At 40.0% G+C, this 23,872-nt stretch overlaps 2 protein-coding genes across 2 annotated transcripts; one reads left to right on the top strand and one right to left on the bottom strand.

Moving 5' to 3' along the window:
* Nucleotides 1-6,918: 6,918 nt before the first annotated feature.
* LOC121783023 (zinc finger CCCH domain-containing protein 20-like) lies at nucleotides 6,919-8,411 on the top strand. The gene has a single exon (XM_042181058.1). The coding sequence runs from the start codon at nucleotides 6,934-6,936 to the stop codon at nucleotides 8,104-8,106; it is 1,173 nt and encodes a 390-aa protein (XP_042036992.1). The 5' UTR covers nucleotides 6,919-6,933; the 3' UTR covers nucleotides 8,107-8,411.
* Nucleotides 8,412-19,191: 10,780 nt separating this feature from the next.
* Nucleotides 19,192-23,288, bottom strand: LOC121780616 (vacuolar protein sorting-associated protein 32 homolog 2-like). The gene is made up of 8 exons (XM_042178226.1): nucleotides 23,155-23,288; nucleotides 22,914-23,041; nucleotides 21,453-21,552; nucleotides 20,903-20,988; nucleotides 20,722-20,813; nucleotides 20,006-20,120; nucleotides 19,740-19,923; nucleotides 19,192-19,470 (listed from the first exon to the last, which is right to left on the bottom strand). Exons 2-7 carry the CDS (start codon nucleotides 22,983-22,985, stop codon nucleotides 19,744-19,746), a joined length of 645 nt encoding a protein of 214 aa, XP_042034160.1. The 5' UTR covers nucleotides 22,986-23,041; nucleotides 23,155-23,288; the 3' UTR covers nucleotides 19,192-19,470; nucleotides 19,740-19,743.
* Between the last annotated feature and the right edge of the window lie 584 nt (nucleotides 23,289-23,872).

Raw genomic sequence — 23,872 nt, 5'->3', positions numbered from 1 at the left:
ATTCCTACCCTACAGATTTTCTCCTCCGATTCGGGGACATGATTATCATTTGGATAAACCCAGATATTTTGCCTGCTGGAGATTGCGCCCACATGCGTAGTCCACATTTACTTGCCACGTCGGATGCTTCCGTGTCAACCTTCATTTTATGTAATTTACTAATAATACTTGAAAATAATCTTCACATAATTCCGAAAATGATCAAAGTCGTGCCACAAAAATATGTTTTAGTCTTATTTAAAACAAACTAAGACAATTATTATTATTATTATTATTATTATTATTATTATTATTATTATTATTATTATTATTATTATTATTATTATTATTATTACATTTGAGTGCAATATACCGTCGGAAGTAGGAATGGGGAGGTATAATTTTGTACACATAACTGCACTAGAAATCAATAAATAAGTAGGGTATGGATCATTAAATTTTATTGTGCTTGGTAGTTGGGGTGACAAAAGCCTCTATTTAAAGCATCAATTATCACCCTTTATTGCATTTTCAATTGCCTTTGGATGTTTGTAGATGAAATGTCCTTGTAATACCTAACGTGACGGTGCCGCTGATGTGCAGTAAAACTATAATTGATATGTAGATATACTCGTAAATATTAACTGAATTAAATCGAATCTCTATAGTCTAGCAAATTTAATACTTTATCGATTAAAAGCCTCAATTTTTTAAATCCTACTATTTTAAAATATTATTGAACTTTTACGAAATGAGACTTGGCTTGTTTGATTAATCTCCAAAATAAGCTTTATTGATATCCGTAGGATTGAGCTTGAAGTAGTTGCAATTCGGAAGTCGCAACAAAATTAATTCCACGTGGCAGCGCAAGGTGACACCTGCGTGTGATGAGATTCCCCAATTTTCCTCTAAAGCAGACCATCCGGAATGCCGCCCAGCCGACCGCCCGGCGACTGCAATAGACCGCTCAGCCGAGCGCCGGCGCAGGGCGGTTCGCTGGGGCGGTCTATTGCAGTCGCTCAGGGGGTGAATGAAGAAGAGAGAAACCGGGCAGAGCCTGGGCGGTCGCGTGGCGCTGGGGCGGTCCGCTCGGCGCTATTGTAGCGCCCGGATCGCCCAGCGCCACCGCCTAGCACGAAATTTAAATTTTTTTTTCCCGAAACACTATATATACGCGCTTTGCTCGTCATTTTCATTTGCACCACTTGTTTTAACGAGTACTCTCTATATCTTATTATTGTATTTTTTTATTACTGTATTTTTTTTAAATTAATGTATTTTTTTAAATTATTGTACTTTTAAAATTTTAATAGTATTATTAAATTTTTCCCGTATATGTCTCGTAAATTAAATTTCGTATATTGTGTGATTGTTAATTATTTCATTTTGTATATATTGTTAATAGTGATGTAAATAATATGTGGCTAGGCTATGACTGGGCTATTGCTGGGCTATTTGCTTGTTTTGATGATGTGGCAGAAGGATTTTTAGTGCTGATGATGTGGTAGTGGCTAGGCTATGGCTGGGCTATTCCTATTGTGGATGGCCTAAGAAAACGCAATATAAGGCCATCCACAATAGGAATAGCCCAGCCATAGCCTAGCCACTGCCACATCATCAGCACTCAAAATCCTCCTGCCACATCATCAAAACAAGCAAATAGCCAAGCCATAGCCTAGTCACATAATATCCACATCACTATTAACAAATATATACAAAATGAAATAATTAACAATCACACAATATACGAAATTTAATTTACGAGAAATATACGGGAAACATTAATAATACTATTAAAATTTTAAAAAGTACAATAATTTAAAAAAAGTACAATAATTAAAAAAAATTACAATAATTTTTAAAAAAGTACAATAATTCACTCCTCGTCGCCGTCGTCGTCTCCTCCGTCGCTGTCGCCACCATCGCCTCCGCTTCCGTCGCCGCCGCCTCTACTCCCGGCGGCTTCCCTCCGTGCCGCCTCCAAATCCTCCTGCATGCTCCAGGAGCAATGTTTGAAGCAAACTCTTCTCCATGGGGTCCACCGCCGCCCGCCATTCGGCCATCGTCCTTGACCATCTGAGCGCGCGTTGTTGACGCTGCGAAGAATTTGAGATCCGCTGTGGATTGGCCAAGGGGGGATGCCGACTGGACCTCCTGTGAACCCCCGGCGACCCTCCTCGCCTCCTGTTGAGCCAGCCTGTGCCCAACCGGGCGAGTACGGCGAGCAAACGAACGAGGGGTTGGGACCTCCTGGGCCGTCTCAGGGAGGTCGTGGGAACCACCCGCTACTGCCGCTGAAATCACCTGAATAGTTCAACCGTTGCTTTCTTCGGCCAGCTAGAGTCGACACCTACTCGGAACTTGTCGGAGTCGTTCAGCACAAGATAGCAGTTCCAGTAGGTGAATTCCTTGTACACCCCCTTCAGGGGGAAGGCTTTCTCCGCTATCCTCCTGCAGTCGTCTTCCGTTTGCCCACTGCTCATCATGCGGAGGGCGTTGGTGTACAAGCCCGAAAATTGGGAGACCGCAACCCTGATTCGGTCCCACCCCTTCCGGCAATCCTCCCCATTGCGTGGCCTCCCCTCCGGGCAAAACCTCTGGTAGGGCTGCTGCTATCTAGCCCCACAAGTTGACGATCCTCTGGTTGTTCGAAACCTCTGACTCCATCCACCTCCCACGGGGATCGGGGGAGTTTGAGATCCGCTACTTCCCTGAAGTAGGCTCGTTGTTGAGATCCATTTACCGTTATTGATCTTGTACAGAAATTTAGATATAGAGAGTACTCGTTAATACAAGTGGTGCAAATGAAAATGACAGGCAAGTCGCGTATATATAGTGTTTCGGAAAAAAAAAAATTAAAAATTTGCGCTAGGCGGTGCGCTAGGCGATCCGGACGCTGCAATAGCGCCTAACGGATCGCCTAGCGAACCGCCTAGCGCCGCGGAACCGCCGAGCGCTAGGCGGGTTTTTTTTCGCGAAATCCGCTAGGCGGCTGCAACAGATCGCCTAGCGCACCGCCTAGCGCCGGCGCTCGGCTAGGCGGTGCGCTAGGCGCTATTGTGGATGCTCTAAGAGCATCCACAATGGGACGGATATTTCGGCGGACATCCCTACGGACTTCCTAAAAACATCTTCTGTCATGTTATAAGGACATCCCACTACACAATGGCGGACATCCCCAAGGACATCCCGACAGACATCCACAAAAAATAATAAAAAATCGGGACGTCCGTCGTGTCAACGCAATGACGGACGTCCCGGAAAGCCGCGGAACTCCGGTGTCCGCAGCGGACGTCCGTATCCATATGCATGCTGGCTGATAGCGGGCGTCCCGCGCGAACGTTTGGCACGCCGATCCGACCGCCGGGACATCTGCCATTGTGGATGCTAAGGGCATCCACTATGTGGCGCGCCACCGTCCCGCGTTCCGTCGCGGAGGGACGGAACGCTCGCGCGACACGTTGCGTCCCGCGCCAGTCCCGATCCCGTCCCGCGACCCGTGCTGCGAGACACGGGACGGGCTGTCACGCCACGCGCCGTGGCGACGTGGCGCACCCCTGCACTATGCGTGACACCCACTCGCGGGCCGGCGAGTGGGCGTCGTCACGCTTAACCAATAAATTAATTTTTTATAAATCGAATTTTAAAAAAATACTTTTTATTTATAAAAATTGTTTTTATATTTAAAAACAATTTTTACAAATAAATAAATACAAGAAATTCGTAATAGCCCACATATATTTGATGGGCTTGTGAATTTTTGAAACTCATTCTTGGTTGCTTCTCTTTTGTAGAGACAACCTTGAATGTTTTATGTTCCACTTTCAATGTGGGACAAAGTCATTCATGGTTGCTTCTCTTTTATAGAGACAACCTTGAATGTTTTATGTTCCAATTTCGATGTGGGACAATGTCATTCTTGGTTGCTTCTCTTTTATAGAGACTACCTTGAATGTTTTATGTTCCACTTTCGATGTGGGACAATGTCATTCTTGGTTGCTTCTATTTTATATAGGCAACCTTGAATGTTTTATGTTTCACTTTCGATGTGGGAAAAAATCATTTTTGGTTGTTTCTCTTTTATAGAGACATCCAAGAATGATTTTGTCCCACATCGAAAGTGAAACATAAAATATTCAAGGATGTCCATATTAAATTGTATTTTAAATTATGTCATTTTTATTTTTTTAAGATTTTAATTATGTTTTTTTTTAATTTTAAGTTGTATTTTTATTTTATGCTGTAATGTTATTTTAATTTTAATGAAGTGTGTTTGTTTTAATTGAATTGTATTGGAAAAAAAAAAAAAAATTGAATGAATAGTAATTTAAGGGACGGAATAAGGGACGGTTAAGGGATGAAGTGTTTAGGATGAAGTGTAGTGGATGCTCCGCGATAAAAATGCTAATGTCACGGACCGTGAGGACTATACAAGTCAAAGTTCAATCTCATTGGTCTCCATTCAACTAACGAGCTTCCAGTGGGTCCCTTCGGTAACTTGTGGAAAAACGTTGAAGGGTAGATTCGTGATTTCACCTGTAAAATATTTTGTTTTGTTTTATTTAATTTTATATGATATCGTTATTTTTATGAAATACCAACACAGCCAATTGTTTTTAATTGCACTACCTCTTATTTTTCTTCGATAAACTCATTAAAATATAACTTTACTAAGGCCATCCGCAATGGGGCGGACGATGGCACGCCCGATGACGCGTATCGTCCGCGTCCGCGCCCGCAATCGTCCGCCCCATTGCGGGTGCGTGACATAGGCCGCGGACGATCGTCGCGCCCTATACTAAGGGCGCGGAGTATAGCGCGGACGATGGTCGCGGACGATAGGCCATCGTCCGCGCCATAGTCCGGTCCAATGTGGGCTACGCGGACGATCGACGCGGACGATGGCACGCGGTTTTGTTTTTTTATAAATAGAGTTCATTTGTAATTTCATTTCACGATTTCACTTTCGAAACTTATTACATTTACATAATTACTACGAAATGGATTCAAGTCCCAATAGTCCTATGTTTAGCGGAGAGGCGCGTTGGCCGGGTACAGAACCCGGCGAATATCGTTCGTTCGACGCCGACACCCAGTACGATCCCGATTTCAGTACGGAATCGTACGGGTTGTCTGACATGGAGCCGTCTCCAAACCGACCAAGCGCTCCCTCCCGCCGCGACGCCGCAGCGGCCGATCCCGAACTCGCCGCGACCGCTTCCGCCCCAGCCAAAAAGAAGCGGAACCGGCAGCAGGCACAGAAGTTGCTGCCGCCTCCCGGAAATTGCGATGAGTACGCCCCCGGCCGTACGAACTACACCGACGACGAAACCCTTATTTTGGCCCGGTGTTGGGTAGATTTATCGGAAGACCCAATTTTCTCGAACAACCAGAGGCAGAGCGTGTACTGGGAGCGCATTGCTGGCCTCTACAATGAGGCCAAGTCGCCGACCGCGTACAAGCGCAAACGTGAGCAACTCCGCAAGCACTGGGATCAAGTGAAGAAGCAAGTGAACTTGTACGCGGTGGAGTTCGAGAAGTTCACGCGGGCACAAGTGAGCAAACTTTTTTTTATTAATGCGTCGCCATTTATTATTTAGACGTTTTTATTTACTCGTTACTTGTTATTTGAAAACATTTAAATTAATTAAACAAAACAATAAAATGATGATGTGGCGCGCAATAAGGCGCGCCTTAGGGCGCCCCACTACAAGAGGGGAGGTAGGAGGATAAAACTGATGACGTGGCGCGCCTTAGGGCGCCCCACTGCTGATGCTCTAAGTTACTTTCGTGTTGTAATATAGGCAAAATTAAGTCCTAGTACACTGATTATAATACAAGTTCATCTCAATAATATTTTAGTTGAGTCTTTTTGAAATGAACTAAAACAATATAAAAATAAATTCCATACAAAATTAAGATTTGCTTGATTTATTTTATCCACTAGATCTTAAAAATAAATGACTGAAATTTGATCCATAATTCAATTCTAAAAATTTGTTCGATATTGATCACAACCCATTTACCTACTCTTATTCATAATATTGTATTTCATAAAACTCATATTAATTTCAGTAAAATAAGTTTAGTCGCATTCTCTTATTTTATTCTACTTTACTCTCTATTTTTTATACATTATTTTTTCTCTTATTTTGATATTACAATTTAAACTAATACACACCATTATCTATATTTACGTGTTTGAATAGAAATATCTCACTTAGGCTAGTACATAGAGAGTATAAATAAATGAAATTTCAAAAATAGTGAAATTTAAGCCTATTTTTATAATTAAATATAAATAAAGATAGTTGGTTAAATACTAATACATCTTATTATAATTAAAAATATAATAAAAATAAAACGAGACATATAATGACAAAAAAAAAGAATGATAAATGCCAATGCCATATGAACCAACATTCATCTATTAAATCAACTTAAATGAAATCTAGGATTCTAGGTTACTCTAGTCTAGTCCAGCCCGACTTATGCAATTAGGTAAAGATTGACATTAACAATGATATAGAAGCAAAAATAAAATAAAATCATAGGAGAACAGATTCTCAAATATAAAAAGATAGCAAAGACATTTTTTGTATTCATATGTATTAAGATGAACAATCAATTTCATAGTATGAAAACTAATAGGAGTAATTAAATTATTAATAGCGGTATTAAGGATTAAGCCGGTCCTACTAGCTAGTAGCTACTACACATAAACGGACCCATAGATATCCAAAACCCCCAGTAAAAAACAAGCATCCGATATTCTTCGGATTTGAAGTAATTTACAAGCTTACGTTATTTCCCATTTTATTTTTCCTCCTTTTCCTCTCAAAAAAAGAGATCCACTTGGTTGTCTATTGTGGAACAGACCGCCACCAAACTAGTCAAATTTACAAAAATATCCCAACCTCAACCGCAGTTAACCCTAACTTAACCACGGTTCACATGCAGTATATAATAGACCTTGGCATGCATTTCCATGGCGATCATGACAGCGCCACTTCACAGACTGAGCTACACTATTCCTCAAAACTCAGCGAAATGATGATGATGATGATTCCGCGCTCAAATCCGACCGTTCAGATCCCTAGCTGGGATCCCTATCTCGACGATCCCAATCCGACGCCTCACATTCACTCTCCACCCATCCACGGCGATGTTACTCAATACGACGTCGCCCTAGCTGCGCTGCAGCGCTACCTCCCTTCGAATAAGGAGGATCGCTCCGCCGCGGCGGACGACGACGAGGATTTCGATTTTCCGGTGGACGCCTACTCGTGCGACGAGTTCCGGATGTTCGATTTCAAGGTGAAGCGGTGCGCGCGCGCGCGGTCGCACGACTGGACGGAGTGCCCGTTCGCTCACCCCGGGGAGAAGGCGCGGCGCCGGGATCCGCGGCGGCACCACTACTCCGGCACCGCGTGCCCTGACTTCCGCAGGGGCGCGTGCCGGAAGGGGGACGCGTGCGAGCACGCGCACGGCGTGTTCGAGTGCTGGCTCCACCCCGCGCGCTACCGGACGCAGCCGTGCAAGGACGGCACGCACTGCCGCCGCCGCGTCTGCTTCTTCGCCCACACGCCTGAGCAGCTCCGGATCCTTCCGTACAACACCGCCTCCGGCGACGAATCGGCGGCGAACGGAGTCTCTCCTAGGTCGCCGTCGCAGTACTCGCCGCCGTCGTCTCCTATAGCTGCATCGCCGCCGGCGTCTCCGTTGAGCCAACTCGCGGAATCGATGCGAGGTATGCAGATAAATAAGATGAAATTGGGGCTTGGAATGGGAATGGGGGTGAATTTGGGGATGGGATTGAGCATGAGCCCGCCGTCTTGGGGGGGCGGGTACGGGTCGCCGTGCAGCCCGGTGAAGATCCGACCCGGATTCAGGAGTCTTCCCGCGACTCCGGCACGGGCCGTAGCCCGCTCCGGGGTCAACGCGTTTGATCTGTGGGAGAGTTTGTGTGAGGAGGAGCCGGCGATGGAGCGGGTCGAGTCGGGTCAGGCGCTCCGTGAGAGGATCTATTCGAAGCTCGGGAAAGAGAACTCGTTGGATCGGGTCGGGCAGGGCGAGTCCACGGGTTCTGTGCCAGATCTCGGTTGGGTTTCGGAGCTTGTTAAGTGAATATCGTCGGGTCGGGTCGGGTCGGGCAGGGCGAGTCCACGGGTAGGGCAGCCTGTGCGTTTGATTCAGTTTTCTGATTGTAAATATTCTTTTTCATTTTCTGACTCATTGAATATACTCCGCTTTGTAGATATGGGTTTTAGGCCGGGTCGGGTAATTAGGTACGGGTTGATTATGATGTTTATTTTGTGGTTAATTTGGATTGATTTGGGTTTTTATGGGGCCGAAAAGATATTATATGGGAAAATGCATTTGCAGATTTTGTAATTCTGTGTGTTCAAATTTGAGGCTAAATCTTCTTTTAACTTGTTTATTTAGTTTTATCTTTTTATTCTTGTTATAGTTATTCTCCAATCATATCTCATTAGTCATTACAGACTTTAAATTTTCTTAGTTAAATATGTATGGTATTGATGTTTTAGATTGCTTCTTAATACTAGTATGTCAACTTGATTTAATTTGTTGCTTAAATAATTCCGAAGTCTTAGATAAAATATCGTTTACCTTATTATTGTGGATAAATGAGGCTACGTTTTAGATAATATAGAACTAGAAAAAAGTGAACCGCAAAATGACAAAAGTGTTCTCTTAAATTATTAATCATTAAAAAGAATGATTATACAATCAAATAATGTTAAACAACTTTTTACATTGTTGCAACTTGCAATGCAAATCTAAGATAAATATATTAATTATCTAAGTTGGACTAAGAGCATAGCAATGGCGTGAAATTTTGGACGAAATTCCCAAAAACACCTCCTGCCACGTCATACGGATTTCCCACTGCATTGCCACGTCATACAGATTTCCCACTGCACAGTGACGGAATTCTCACATAAAAAAATATTCACAAATTCACATATTAAACAATTTCCGGAATTAAACAATTTAAGGGAATAAAATTTCGACATAAATAGGGAAAAAATTCCATTAAAAAAAGAAAAGTACATTTCACCAAATTAAAAAAAATACATTCAACGACGACCCATCCGCTGCCATACTTCTTCAATAATATCGTTCTGGAGTCGAACATGTGTTTGTTTTTGGCGCATGTCGGCAAATGCACGGACTCGATCGACTTCGTCATGGGGTATCCCCATGCGTACATTGCTGGTGGCCACGCCGTGGCTTGGACCCGCAGCATCAGCATCATCATTGACCCAATCAGTCAGTGTTGTACCTTCATCTTCGACAATCATGTTGTGCATGATAATACATGCGCACATGATGTCGGCGATGCTGTCAACGTACCACAGCCGTGTTGGACCCTTCACTGCCGCCCATCGAGCCTCGAGCACACAAAATGCCCGCTCCACATCCTTGCGCGCTGCCCTCCTGACGTTGCGCAAAGTATATCTTCTTTTCATCTGCTGGGCACCTAATCGTCTTCACAAAGACGGGCCATATCGGGTATATCTCATCCGCCAAATAATAGTCCATGTTGTGCTGGTTGCCGTTGGCGACGAAGTTGACGGCCGGACCAACGCCCATGCACTGGTCATTGAAAAGGGGCGACGACTGGAGGACGTTGATGTCGTTGTTCGACCCGTCTACTCCAAAATATGCATGCCAAATCCACAAACGGTAGTCAGCTACCGCCTCAAGGATCATCGTGGGATTCTTGGCCTTGAAGCCAGTAGTGTACATCCCTTTCCAGGCAGCGGGGCAGTTCTTCCACTCCCAGTGCATACAATTTATGCTACCTAACGTCCCCGGGAACCCGTGCATATCCAATAGAGCCTGACAATCTTCGGGGGTAGGCTTCCGAAGATACCTATCCCCGAATATTTCCCTAACGCCCTGACAAAAATACTTCAGGCACTCTCAGCCTCAGGCAGTCGTCTCACCGATGTGGAGGTACTCGTCGAACATGTCGGTCGCGCCTCCGTATGCCAGCTGCCTGATTGCGGTAGTGCACTTCTGAATCGGCGTGTGGCCGGGTTTACCAACCGCATCCTCCCGCCACCCTGAAATACTCGTATCGACGCTCCAAAGCGCCCACGATACGCAGAAAGAGCGGACGATGCTTCCTAAACCGTCCTCGCCGAAATAGGTTCACCCCAAACCGTGGCTCCGGCGCAAAGTAATCCGCGTACAACCTACGGTGGGCAGTGAGGTGGTCTCGGGGTACTATAGTGCGACGGTGGATGGATCGAGGCACCGCCGGCGCCGAGGCCGCTTGTTCCTCCCTCTCCGCGGCATCCCGCACACGTGCGTGAATCAACCGCATCATGTGTTCATAATGCCCATCACCACCACTACCACTACCGGCCATTACGGATATATAAAAGAAATTTAGAGAGAGAAAAACTTGTTAATTCAAGTGGTGCGAATGAAGTGAAGTTCAACGGGATGTATTTATAGGAACCGAAAAAAACATTTAATGCAATAAACCGGAATTCCGCGCGGACGTCCGTGGGAGTCAACGCAATGGTGGACGTCCGCACGGAATTCTCTGCGGAATTCCGCGGAGACCTCGCGGGGAATTCCGTATCCGTGCATGATATACACAATGACGGACGTCCGCCACGGAATTCCCGCACGCCGGTGGGAATTCCGCAGTGACGTCCGCCACTGCTGATGCTCTAAGTAAGATACTTTATTTAATCTTATTATTATACCACGAAAAACTTATCTAAGTTGGACTTAGTGGAGTAAGATACTTTATTTAGTCTTATAGAAGAACTTATCGACGGTTAAACAACGACGTGGACTTGAACCAATAAATACTTTGGAAACGTGAATCTTGATCGTTGGAAACTCTTGCCAACGAGCACGGTTGTGGGTCCGGTCCCACTTTTTCTGCCTCCTCTTAGGCAAGAGCACAACACTCACAGCCGTGCTCTTTCGCAAGGACGAGCACAAGGGTCCCACCATTCCATTATTCAATTTAAATAAAAATATTTCCACAAAATTAAAATACATTACACATACCCGGAATAATATTACAAAATACATTAAAAATTAAAAATTACATAATTAAAATCCTAAAAAATAAAATTACATAATTAAAATCCTAAAAATTAAAATTTTCATAATTAAACTCCTAAAAATTAAAAATTACATAATTAAATTCATAAAATTAAAAAACCCACTACTCGTGGCTGAATTTCGCCCACATGTGTTTGATTAGGTCTTCTTGTAGCTCAACGTGAGTTCGGGTATCGCGCATTATGTGTCTTGTTTCGATCCTCTCACCCATCGTCATATGCACACCTCGGCGTGGGGGAGACCTCGCGCTTGAGCTTCCGGCTTCATTCTCGTCGTAGAAGCTAGCCGCCCTCGGTCCTTCGTCGGCTGTAATCATGTTGTGTAAGATAATACACGTGTACATGATGTCGGCGCTATTTTTCACGTACCACAGCCGAGCGGTGCCTTCACAATGTTGAATCGGGCTTGAAGGACCCCAAAGGCTCTTTCGACGTCTTTTCGCGCGGACTCTTGACGCTACGCAAAAGAACTCGTCTCGGGTCTTGCGGGTTGCTGAGCGTCTTCACGAAAGTCGACGACCTTGGGTAGATACCATCGACGAGATAGTAACTCGTGTGGTATACATTTCCATTGATGGTGAAGCCAATCTCCGGTGCTACACCATTCAACACATCATTGAAGAGGGGTGAAGAATAGAGCACGTTCAAGTCGTTGTTGGATCTGACAACACCGAAATATGCATGTCAAATCCATAGGCGGTAGTCGGCGACCGCTTCAAGGATAAGTGTTGGGCCACCGCCTTTGTGGTCGCTTAAGTGTTGCCCCCTCCAAGCTTTCGGGCAATTTTTCCACCTCCAATGCGTGCAGTCAATGCTGCCAAGCATTCCGGGAAAGCCATGGAATGATTCGTGAAGATGATGCAACCATTGGCAATCATCGGTGGTGGGTGCCCGAAGGAATTCATCACCGAAAGTTGTACGAACGCCCTCGCAAAAAATTTTAAGACAAAGGATTCTAGTTGACTCACCGACATCCAAATACTCGTCGAAGAGGTCGGCCGTTTGCCCAGTAGCGAGTTGTCGGATGGCACACGTACACTTCTGCAACGCCGAGAGACTTTGCCGACCGGCTGCATCTGGACCTGTTTGGAAGAATTCAACACAGGTGGACAATGTGTTGACAATACGCATAAACAAGCGCTTTGACATGCGAAAACGATGCCTAAAGTAATCTTCCGGAAACCGCGGCGGGTCGGCAAAATAGTCGGCAACGGGCCTTTCGTGGGCTCCCTCCCGGTCACGATGGATGTAGCGGCGAGTTGATCTAGTTGGTTGAGGAGGAGGGGCGGGGGTATTCGCTGCGACATATGCTTCATAAGCGGCACGATGTTGTTCTTAGTATTCTTGTTCTTCGAGCTTCGCTTCCGCAATGAGATGGGTGAAATCCATTTGAGGTTTTGAGTGATGAATGTGTAGATAAGTTGTATGAAAAATATGAATGAGAGATGATTTGATGTGAAAAATGGATGATGAATGTGTGTATTTATAGATGATTTTGGGGGAAAAAATAAAAAATAAATCAAAAAAATATAGAAAAACGGGCAAAAAAGGGCCATTTTTTTGGATTGGGATTTTTTTGGTATAACTTTTTATTTTTTAAAAAAATTAAAAAAATGATTTACCAACGGATATGCCGTTGGCCAATCACACGCTGTCACGTCGCTTGCTCGCTGGCATGGACGTGCTCGATGCATCGAGCAGCGCCGTGCCAGCTGCAAGAGCGCAGCGGCGGACAGCGGTGCCGCGCCGCCGGTACGGACGGACGAACGAGCGCCTGCTCTCCGTTATGCATGCTCTTACTAGTATATAAGTATGTCACATTTTCACACCTAGCATGAGTTTATGGGAGTATAACGGATTCACTTATATAAATGACATTTCCACGTCTAGCATATACTCTCTCTTCCTCTCCTTCTGTCCTACAATAAGAGTCATGTTTTAACATTTCAGTCCATTCTAAAATAAGAGTTCTATTTCACTTAGGCTCACATTCCACCAACTTATTTCACTCACATTTTATTATAAAACTGATATATATATATATATATATATATATATATATATATATATATATATATATATATATATATATATATATATATATATATATATATATATATATATATATATATAGGGTCATGATCTATGGCAAACACCTCTTAACCATATAACTAGAGAACAAATAATAGCCACAAGATCAAAAAAATCAAGGGCTAGTATTAATTTTTGAATTTAAGGAGATATTAACTCCCTCAAACACAAATTTACTCCATAATAATAAGGTGGGGGTATTATGGTCATTGCACATCCAAAATTAAACCACGCTGTGTTCTTCATTTTACTTGCACACTCTTATTCTGATTGTAGAAAAATGGAGGCCGCATTGGATTCTCCACTGGAAGCTCTCGCCTTCAATTACCTGAGCTACGCCCTCCTCACCGCCGTCAACAACATTTGGGCGTGGCTCGCCGTCAGCTTCTGGCGAATTAGGGTTTTATCGACTCCGATCGCCGTCGTCGCCGTGCCGGAGCGGGTTGAGGAGATTGCGGCGGCGGAGGAGGCTGCTTCGGCTAGAGCAGCGCCGTGTGTGGCGGCGGAGGGGAAGGGATCACGAAGATGAAATTCAGCTTGTATTACGCGGAGGAGGTGGATTTTGGGGGCGATGAGGATGACGGCGGCGAGAGTGAGGAGTGCGGCGGCGGGGGGAGGCGGAGTTTGGGGGAGATTGGGAAGGGGTGATTGCGCTGAGAATGGGGGATATGGGGTGGTACAGGTGGCAGGATAGGACGGTGTTGAGCGGCAACGTGGTGCGGTTGTGGGAAGGGCGGAGGAGGAGGAGACACGCGGCGGCGGAGGCGGTAGATGATGGCTTCGCGTGGTAGGTGGGATAAATGATGACAGATTATAAAAATTGTAAATATATTTTGTTTTTTTTCGTGATTTAAATTAAATCAAATAAAAGCAGTAGTGGTCGTATTTTGTTGTTACAAACTTACATGGATTGGATCATTTTGAGATTACATAGATTTGAATAATTGTGAATTGTTAGTGGAATGTTGAATTTAATGTAGAGCAAGAAGATGGTCAAATATTATCAAAATAAAGTAGTAAAATCATAATAAAAGTGATGTGTTTTGTGAACAAGAGTGAAGTAAAATCATAATAAGAGTGATGTATTCTGTGAACAAGAGTGAAGTAAAATTCGAATAAGAATGACGTGTTTTGTGAACAAGAGTGAAGAAAATCCGAATAAGAGTGATGTGTTTTGTGAACAAGAGTGAAGTAAAATCCGAATAAGAGTGAAGTGTTTTGTGAACAAGAGTGAAGTAAAATCCGAATAAGAGTGAAGTGTTTTGTGAACAAGAGTGAATGTTTTATGAAAAAGAGTGAAGTAAAATCAGAATAAGAGTGATGTGTTTTGTGAACAAGAGTGAAGTAAAATCCGAATAAGAGTGATGTGTTTTGTGAACAAGAGTGAAGTAAAATCCGAATAAGAGTGAAGTGTTTTGTGAACAAGAGTGAATGTTTTGTGAAAAGAGTGAAGTAAAATCCGAATAAGAGTGATGTGTTTTGTGAACAAGAGTGAAGTAAAATCCGAATAAGAGTGAAGTGTTTTGTGAACAAGAGTGAAGTAAAATCATGCTAAGAGTGTTGTGTTTTGTAAACAAGAGTGAAGTAAAATCATGCTAAGAGTGATGTGTTTTGTAAACAAGAGTGATGTGTTTTATAAACAGGAGTGAAGTAAAATCATGCTAAGAGTTATGTGTTTTGTAAACAAGAGTGAAGTAAAATCATGCTAAGAGTGATGTGTTTTATAAACAGGAGTGAAGTAAAATCATAATAAGAGTGATGTGTTTTGTAAACAAGAGTGAAGTAAAATCATGCTAAGAGTGATGTGTTTGTAAACAAGAGTGAAGTAAAATCATGCTAAGAGTGATGTGGGAATTTATCCATATTTTTATAGAGTTATCCCAAATTTAAGATCATTCAAAAATTCCAAAATATTAAGCTTATTCAAAAAACAAGCATGCATGGCTACACATCCAATTCTCCACAATTATAGCATCCATCCAAACTCCTTCAATACTCTCTTTAATGCTAATCATCACTGTAAAACAACAAACATGTTATGCAGAAGATCACGTAACATGGATAGAGAATGAAGAGAGATTACAAGAAAATAATCATTAGCCATAACAATCGAATTAATTCTCGAATTAAACGGGAAAAGCCGGTTATGAGCAGCTCATCTACTTAAAGTGTAAATCACATGCACAAAAAGTGATAGAACCAATCAATTACAGAACTGAAGAATTCGGAAACAAAGTTAGAGATACCAGCGACGGATAGCAAATTGAGAGGTGGATTGTTGATCGAGACGACGACGATGCCGTCGGATCCGACCTCAACCACTGTTTTAGCAAGCATTGTCGTCGCTCCGGCGATGAGTAGAAAAATAATTGACTTGAGTCGTAAAAAGATTCCGAGTTTGGCGCTTCCACCACCAAATAATTTCACGCCGATGAGTAGAAAAACAATTTCATTTTTTAATTTGGAGTTGAATATAGTTTCCAAAAATGCCCTTGTTAATTACTTTTTATTTAAAACATGTAAAAATAGCTAAGCCATAAGATTAATTTGGGGTATTAAGATGTGTGGCTGAGATTTGTTCTCTAGTTATACACTTAATATTAGTTATACTTTGATCACTACCCTATATATATATATATATATATATATATATATATATATATATATATATATATATATATAAGTGGAACTTATATTCCACCAACATATTTAACTTACTTTTCTTTACATTTTCTAAAACTCATATCATAACCAAGTAGGACTCCTATTGCGGGACGGAAGAAGTATGAGTTTATGGTATAACCGATTCACATTATTTATTTATTTAAAAATATAAATCAGTGAATCCAGTGGCTATTTCCCATATTAATTTACAGACACTTAAAAGGATGGGACGATTGGCCCGATCTAAAGATGCTCTATACCCAAAAGTGAAATTGATTCCCAACTATTTGGTTAAGGATGAATAAGTCCTATACCACTCGATCACATCTTTTGGATTTCGTTTTTCAATTTTCTTTCTCAGACGATAATTTTATCGTATGCGCGACGCCAGTAATCACTATATTATGAAGTTCGAAAATATCAAAGATTAAAAACCTTAATTAAAAATTATTGAATACTTTTACAGATTTGAGTTGGTTGTATTTAGTGTATAAATTACTCCGTATTAATTTAATTTAATTTATGTAATTTGCATGTTTTACACATAAACATAAATTTACACATTAAATAAATATCAACGGCAGATTTTTGTATATTTAAAAAATTTAGATGATTAGCAGAGAATATCGTAGACATTATTTTTACTAGTATATTAAGGAGATGTTCGGTTTGCAACAAGGGCGGAGCCAAGAATTCAATTCAGAAGGGGCAAAAATATATTTACAAAGAAATTTCTAGAGTTTGAGGGAGGACATTTATGAAGGAAATTGAAAATTTTGCAAAAATTGAAGAAGAAAATGGTACAAATTTTTTTTTGAGGGGGGCATTTGCACCCTACCCTCCTCAAGTGGCTACGCCCCTGGTTTGCAAAGTAAATCTCATATTAAATGGAATATGTATTTTGTTTGTTTAATAGATCGAACCTCACAATTTAATCTTAGATGGATAATCATGTGATAATTAGTCATAGCCACCATCTCCAATTAAATAATTTCATCTTAATTCTAGATAGATTATCATATGATAATTAGTCATGACAATTGAATGACACCTAAGGCCATCCATAATTTATGATGTGGACGAGGGGCTGGACTGCACCTGGGTCCGCCCCGAGGCTCGCGGCATTAGAGGTCGCGTGAGCGGGGGTTGGGCCGCGATTGGGAACGTAGGAGGGGGTTGGGGACGCACCTGTTTGCAGCCTGTTCCGACATTGTGGGCGCATGGGCTGGACCCCAAGTCCCTTTTTTATATAAAATTTGATTTTTTTTTCAATAAATATCATATCATTCCTAAACATTTTGATTTCTATTCTACATTATTCCTATCCCTGTTAATTCCTCAGGTATGAATGGTTAAACTACGACCAAAGAGAGATGGAGACTGAGGTGCCGAAGAGAAATAAAGTTCCGCCACCAGAAACTACTCTACGAGCGATGGATGTCCTACAATCGACCTCAACATGCCCGACGAGGACCCCAACTTGTCATCCCCCACCCCCAAAAAGGAAAATAAAGGGGAAGGCCACTACGAGTCAGTGTAGTTCGTTGGCGCCATCACCCAACCCTTCGCTACATGGTCAATGAATGTTTCATTGCAGTTAGGCCATCTGAAGGACTTGGTGGAGAAGGATACGTCGGCACTGTCGAAGTTCGAACTCGAGTTGAACAATGAGATGATCTCGCTCAAGTATGAGGAAGAACAAATAGTTTTTTTCATTTTTTAAATTTTTTAGGAATTGTAGTTTTTGAATTTTTAGTACTTTGTAAATTTTAATTTCTATTGTTTGTAATTTTTAATTTTTGAATTAATATTGAATATTCTGTGTTATAATTATTCAACGTTTCACTTTTACGATTAAAATTTAGGGATGTCAATCAGGTTGGCCCAGCAGGTTTCGGGCAAACCCTACTCGGGTTGTGGGTCACCCGAGTGCGAGCTAATCGGATTGTTTTTTTTGGGGCTATAGAACTTCAACCCTAACCCTAAAAGCTTGGATTTTCGAGCTAGCCCAACACATTAATTGGGTTGCTACTGATAAAATAACGTGCTATCAATCCAATAAATAATAATGTAAATTTGAGATAAATGCTTAAACTAAAAGTTAAAAGTAAAATTAATGGAACATAGGGAGTACTATTGAAGATAGATGAAATCATCACCTATTATTTGGAAAATAATGTTTTAATAACTAAGTTGCCCATTATTTAACATCATGCATTGTTTGGTAGTACTGTTTTATTATCTAGGAGGCCGTGGGTTAGGCCCACTATCACTAACATTGGGCCCACATCAGTCATCTTCACGCTGGTCCTCTCTATCTTGGTTTTATCTCTCCAATATTGACATTTTTTATTGCTTCAATAACGACAAGAAAATTGGTACACATAAACCTTCATACCAATAGGCGAATAAATTGTAGAAATCGATATTAAATTTGATGTTATCATGTTACGAATATTGTTGACTTTAATAAAATGTGACTGAAATACAATATAATACTAGTAGTATTTAATACATTTTCGTCAGTAGCATAATAATATTAACCAAAGGATATTAAACAATAAAGTAAATTAAATAATAAATAAAAAGAAGAGATTAGCAGGAGTTTCGAATATGTAGACACGTAATAAATACATACTTGCATATATTAGGGAGAAAAATTCAGTGAAAATAACGGTGAGAAATAACCATCATCTTCTTACTGGATGAATAAAGTATATATCTTCTTATCAAATGAATATAATGCTTGTATTCGAATCCAATTATTAAAATATTATACTTATTCGTCCATTTCTTATTCCTGGATTTTGTGTGCTTCTGTCAAATGTGTATACACGAGATTTCGTAAGCAATTTTGATTGATAATTGTATTAAATTTGTGCATGCTGAACTCATATGTAAGTTTTTGATTGAATATGAGAGTTTTGCTTTCTTTGAATAAATGAGGATGAAATATAGTTTTAAAATTTTGGATAATCCTGCATAATAATGTAATAAAACTTTCAGTGTTCATAGACTACAGTAGATTATTTTCAGGGTCTATAACCAATTTAATGCTAAAAATTCATAAAGCCAAAAATCAAAACTAACACAGGATTTAAAAATTAAGGATCATGTTACTTCCCAGACAGAATTCTAACACCCAAACATGGCCTATATTCTATATAGTCGTACTCGTATACTTTATAGCACCGTTAAAATTGTTCTATTTCATACACGTACAGCATTTGTTTCTTTTCAATCAAAAGTCTATGCAGCTACAATATTGAAAATGATTCATATTCGATCCCCGTAAAAATAAAATAAAACTATACATGTGACATAAAATGACAATTCAATGTGAATGAAAATGATCAAGAGATTAGGTAGAAAATAGGGCATTCCAATACAGAAGCCAATGCTATAAGTTTAGGAGTAGTATAATGAAAGCTAGCAGCAGCACACTTCCTTCCAATTGAAGAACAATTTTTCTTGATATAATAATCTATACAAGTTTCTTTCCAAACAAAGAAACGCAAATCGAAATTTGATCTAAAAATATGGACACAGCAGCTCAAGCTACGGCTCTCCATTGTACAGAAAGAATTTTACAGTTCCTTTGGACTTGGGAGTTTTAAATCTGCAAACCACAGCCATTATAAAAAACAGTGGTCAACAAAATGATATTTAGCAGAAATCAAGCAGAAAAATGAAATTTTACAATACGATATTGTCAATAGGATCGACAGGCAGCAGCAATCGTGGAAGGAGCTTAGCAGATTGTTACTTACTTAGATGGCTAGAAAGTTGTCTACTAAGGTAGCATCTATATATAGAGATTGAGATTGATGAGCATATTTATTCTCAGTTGATAGAATCGACCGTGTTAAGAATAGGTAAGAAAATGACCTCCTTAAAGGGCCATCTCTCTCTGCAATTCAGCCAACTCATCGTCATCGTCTTCAACCTTCTTCGCTGGTTGCCTTCCTGCAGGCACTCGAACAGGAGCTGCAGGAGCTGTTGTTGCAGGTTGCAAGAGCTGTTCCTCCAGCTCAGCTCCTTCAAGTTCTTCGAGCTCTGCCTCCAATTCATCCTAGTGGAAGGAAAATGGTTAAGAACTGCTAACATGGAAGGAGGAAACAAGACAAACTGAGTTGTCAGAGACTACTGCATACTTCATCAAAATCAGCTGCTGCACCAATAGGCGTGCATAAAGCTTCTTGAATTTGTTTCATGTTTTCTGTCTGCTCATTGATTTCATCCATTGTCTTGTCCACATCATCGATATTGCTACACCAGCAAATTCAGTAGAAAATATGAGAAAACATAATACAGTTCTCACCAGATCGAGGTGTTGTATTTTGATATAACATTGGCATCAAGGTGAAATGATATACAAACCACTTTTTCTCCTCATTCAAACATGAATGTACACAGAAATATAATGCGTTTCCAATGATACGAACCCCACATCGGTTCCACATGAAAGTGTGGAATGGCATATAAGATGGAGACAACCCCTTACCTGGTTTCGGGTGAAGTTAGGGCTCCCAAACTTATATGGGATTTTTATCACATGTCAATTAAAAAGTTTAGTTCTTCCTATAAAAAACCGATGCTAAATCATTATTGAGAAGGATGATGAATATATATGATGTGAAGCAATTACTCAGCACAAAGTCAATGTTTCATCTCCAGTCAAAAACTATAATATCTTTTCTTTTCTTCTTGGTGATTCTCGCTTATAATTCAATGTTTGTAAAGGCTTTAATCAGAGTTGAATGAGGTAATCGAATCTGTTAATAGCTAAAAACTCTACAGTTTCCTGTTCATCTAGTTAACATATACTCCTTAGCAATCAAAATATGTGATATGCATCAACATAACTTACGTTGCCTTCTGCATAGCCTTCATTGCAGCTGCTCCTGTTCTCAAAGCATCTACAGTTTCTGTGGTAGCTTTTGCTCCTTCTAGCATTATCATCTGGAAATAAAAACAGGCACAATTTAAAATAGGCTGCATCAGATAGAATCATTGACAGGTGAGCAGTATATTTAAAACATAATGATCACCTGATCATGAATTCGCAACTGGAAATTTCCAAGCTGTTCAATTTGTTGTTCATAAAGCCTTTTTCTCTTCAAACATTGTATTGCAGCTATGAACATGTTTGAGGAACTTTATTAATAAGGTATCACTTCAGTTTGACGAATTCAGTTAACAAGGTTACAAGCACCAATCCCAACAAACCACACCTTGTTGTTGGACAATAAATATCTGAAGGGAACTTGCTTTTTTAAGGAAAAGAAAACAAATCATACGGAGTATCTCTCTATGAGATCATAACCTAAATATATGTTTCAACATTTTTGCTCAGAGATTTATGATGAGCAAGAAGATAAAATAAAAGGTACTCCAAATTTTCTACTGAAGCTCCAACCTACAATTAAAAACTTAAGCTCAAAAAGTTAGGTCAAAAGATGCATTTTCTACGTTATGTTAGGATGCAATCATGCAAATTGAATCACATGCAGTTAAAATAAAAGGACATAATCTTAACTCCAACACGCTAAAGTATGAAAACGCAAATCCTTCCCATAAGTTACCATCACTAAACCATACCCCTTTTATTTTTAGCTCGGGTGAACTCTTTGGCTCTTTCAACTTCAGTCGCAGCCTTCTTCAAGAGAACTTTCTCTTTTTTCTCGAGCATTTCAAGAGTCTGCACATAATACAGCATTCGACATTATATACAAAATTGAATGCACAAATATACTAGTCATGGAAAAATACTTACTTGAATATATACTGATAAATACACAACAAAAAAATAAAAATACAAAATAAGAAACATAAGCATTAGATAGGTCTCCTAATTAGTCATCACTAATCAACATCATCTAAACCACAAGTTGTGACTAAAAATCAGCTCCCAGAGCTTCTTAAGTAAGATTTGTGAAACACAAAATAATGCAGTCTTGATCACCAAAAGACACAAAAAAGTAATAAGAATACGAAATAAGAAACATAAGCATTAGATGGGACTCCTAATTAGTCATCACTTATCAACATCATCTAAACCACTGCGAATGAAAAAGGAAATGAGTCGTGAACTAAAAATCAGCTCCAAGAGATTCATAATTAAGATTTGTGAAACACGCAATGCAGTCTTGATCACCAAAAGACACAGCAAAATAATAAGAATACATACTAAGAAACATAAGCATTGGACAAGCCTCCTAATTAGTCATCACTTATCACCATCATCTACACCAAAGCAAATGAACCAAGAAATGAGTTGAAACTAAAAAACAGCTCCAAGAGCTTCATAATTAAGATTTTCGAAAACGCAATAATTCTTGATCACCAAAAGACACACCAAAATAATGAGAATACAAAATAAGACACATTAACATTAGACATTCTCCTACTTAGTCATCACTTGTCAACATCAACTAAACCACACCAAGGAATCAATAAATGAGTCGTAAAACAAAAATAGCTCCAAGAGCTTCATAATTAAGATTTGCGAAACACACAATAATGCCGTCTTGATCACCAAATGACACAACAAATGAACAAGAATACACATAAACATTAGACTTGTCTCCTAATTAGTCATCACTTATCAACATCAACTAAACCACAGCAAAGGAACCAAGAAATGAGTCGCAACAAAATTGCTCCAACAGCTTCATGGTTAAGATTTGTGAACACACACAATAAATAATACACTCTTGATCACCAGAAGATACATATACCGATGCACGAAATATAGCATTTTGTGATATTCTGTGTATATGTCAGTCTAAAATAAACCAGGCTACTACAAGAATCGATATTCGAATTCAATTTACCGATCGCCAAATAACATCAAAACTGAAAATGAACGAAATAAGCACTTAATATAATCACACGATTCACACTCATACAAATGCCAAAGCAGCAATAATCTAAATTTTTGCTGACACCATAAAATTAGGGTGGAAAGGAAAGAAGAAACTCGCATACAACCTATACATATCAGATCATAGTTTCTACAATAACATTAAATTGAGAAATAAATCAAATCGCGAACCGTACCTCGTTTAACTTATCTAACGTTGCCAGAGCATTCGTCTCTTGCTTTGGCTTTCCAAAAATTCTTGTAAACATCGTGGATGATTTCTTACCAGCTGGAGAAATATGAATCAGGATTGAATCTTTATATCCTGCAACAAAATCAAATAATCCATCAATTTGATCAACGATTGGCAATCACCTGGATTGCTTCAAAATCCAACAAATTAACCTGTAAAATATCTTCAATTACAACATCACTGACCTGCAAATTCAGCCGATGGAGAAATCAACCAGGTTTGCTTATTGAATAATTAAAGGATTAAACTCTTATAAAAATTTAAATATATGGACAAGGCAAGACCCTTTCGTATTTTACTACTAGTATTAACACTCGTGCTATGCACCGGACATAAATGTTTCAAATTATAAATACAAAATAAATGAATATATAAAATCATAAACCATGTATGATTATATCTTTCACCCAACTATTACATTAGTACGCACAAAAATAAAATGCATATACAAAATGCACAAATACATACAAAGTGACAAATGACAAAAAATACTACACAAACATCTAAATTTAATAGACGTTTTATGAGAGAGATATAATAAAGACACATTCAATAAAAACACGTGTAAGATGGGGAGAATCCTCTGCTGTGTTATACTATAACATAACGGGGGTTGCTATGGTTAAACGTAACCACTATCATATGAAAAGCAGTAGGATGGTAGAATTTTAAACACGCGGTACTCTAATTCTATTTCTCTCATTATTTTTTCCCTATTTCTTTCCTTAATTAAATATCCGGTGGGCCAATGCAACTTTTTTACATGGAATAACCTTACTACCAATAAACTTGTAGAGCTTAATAGAAATAAAAAAAATGAAAACAAATAAGAGAAGGTGTTGCTTCTTATTGAATGGTTGTAGAGTTTGATCTACATAGTAATTATTTATAATAGATAAAATA

This window comes from Salvia splendens, chromosome 20, assembly GCF_004379255.2.
Source record: "Salvia splendens isolate huo1 chromosome 20, SspV2, whole genome shotgun sequence".
Taxonomy (NCBI): domain Eukaryota; kingdom Viridiplantae; phylum Streptophyta; class Magnoliopsida; order Lamiales; family Lamiaceae; genus Salvia; species Salvia splendens.
This window is presented reverse-complemented; position numbering and strand designations above follow the sequence as displayed.

Coding starts and splice junctions, on each gene's coding strand:
- LOC121780616 (XM_042178226.1), bottom strand. CDS start 22,985: ATGTTTACAAGAATTTTTGGAAAGCCAAAGCAAGAGACGAATGCTCTG. Junction 20,989..21,452: donor CCGAGCTAAAAATAAAAGGG/GTATGGTTTAGT, acceptor ACATGTTCATAG/CTGCAATACAATGTTTGAAG. Junction 20,814..20,902: donor AGTTGCGAATTCATGATCAG/GTGATCATTATG, acceptor TTTTATTTCCAG/ATGATAATGCTAGAAGGAGC.
- LOC121783023 (XM_042181058.1), top strand. CDS start 6,934: ATGCAGTATATAATAGACCTTGGCATGCATTTCCATGGCGATCATGAC.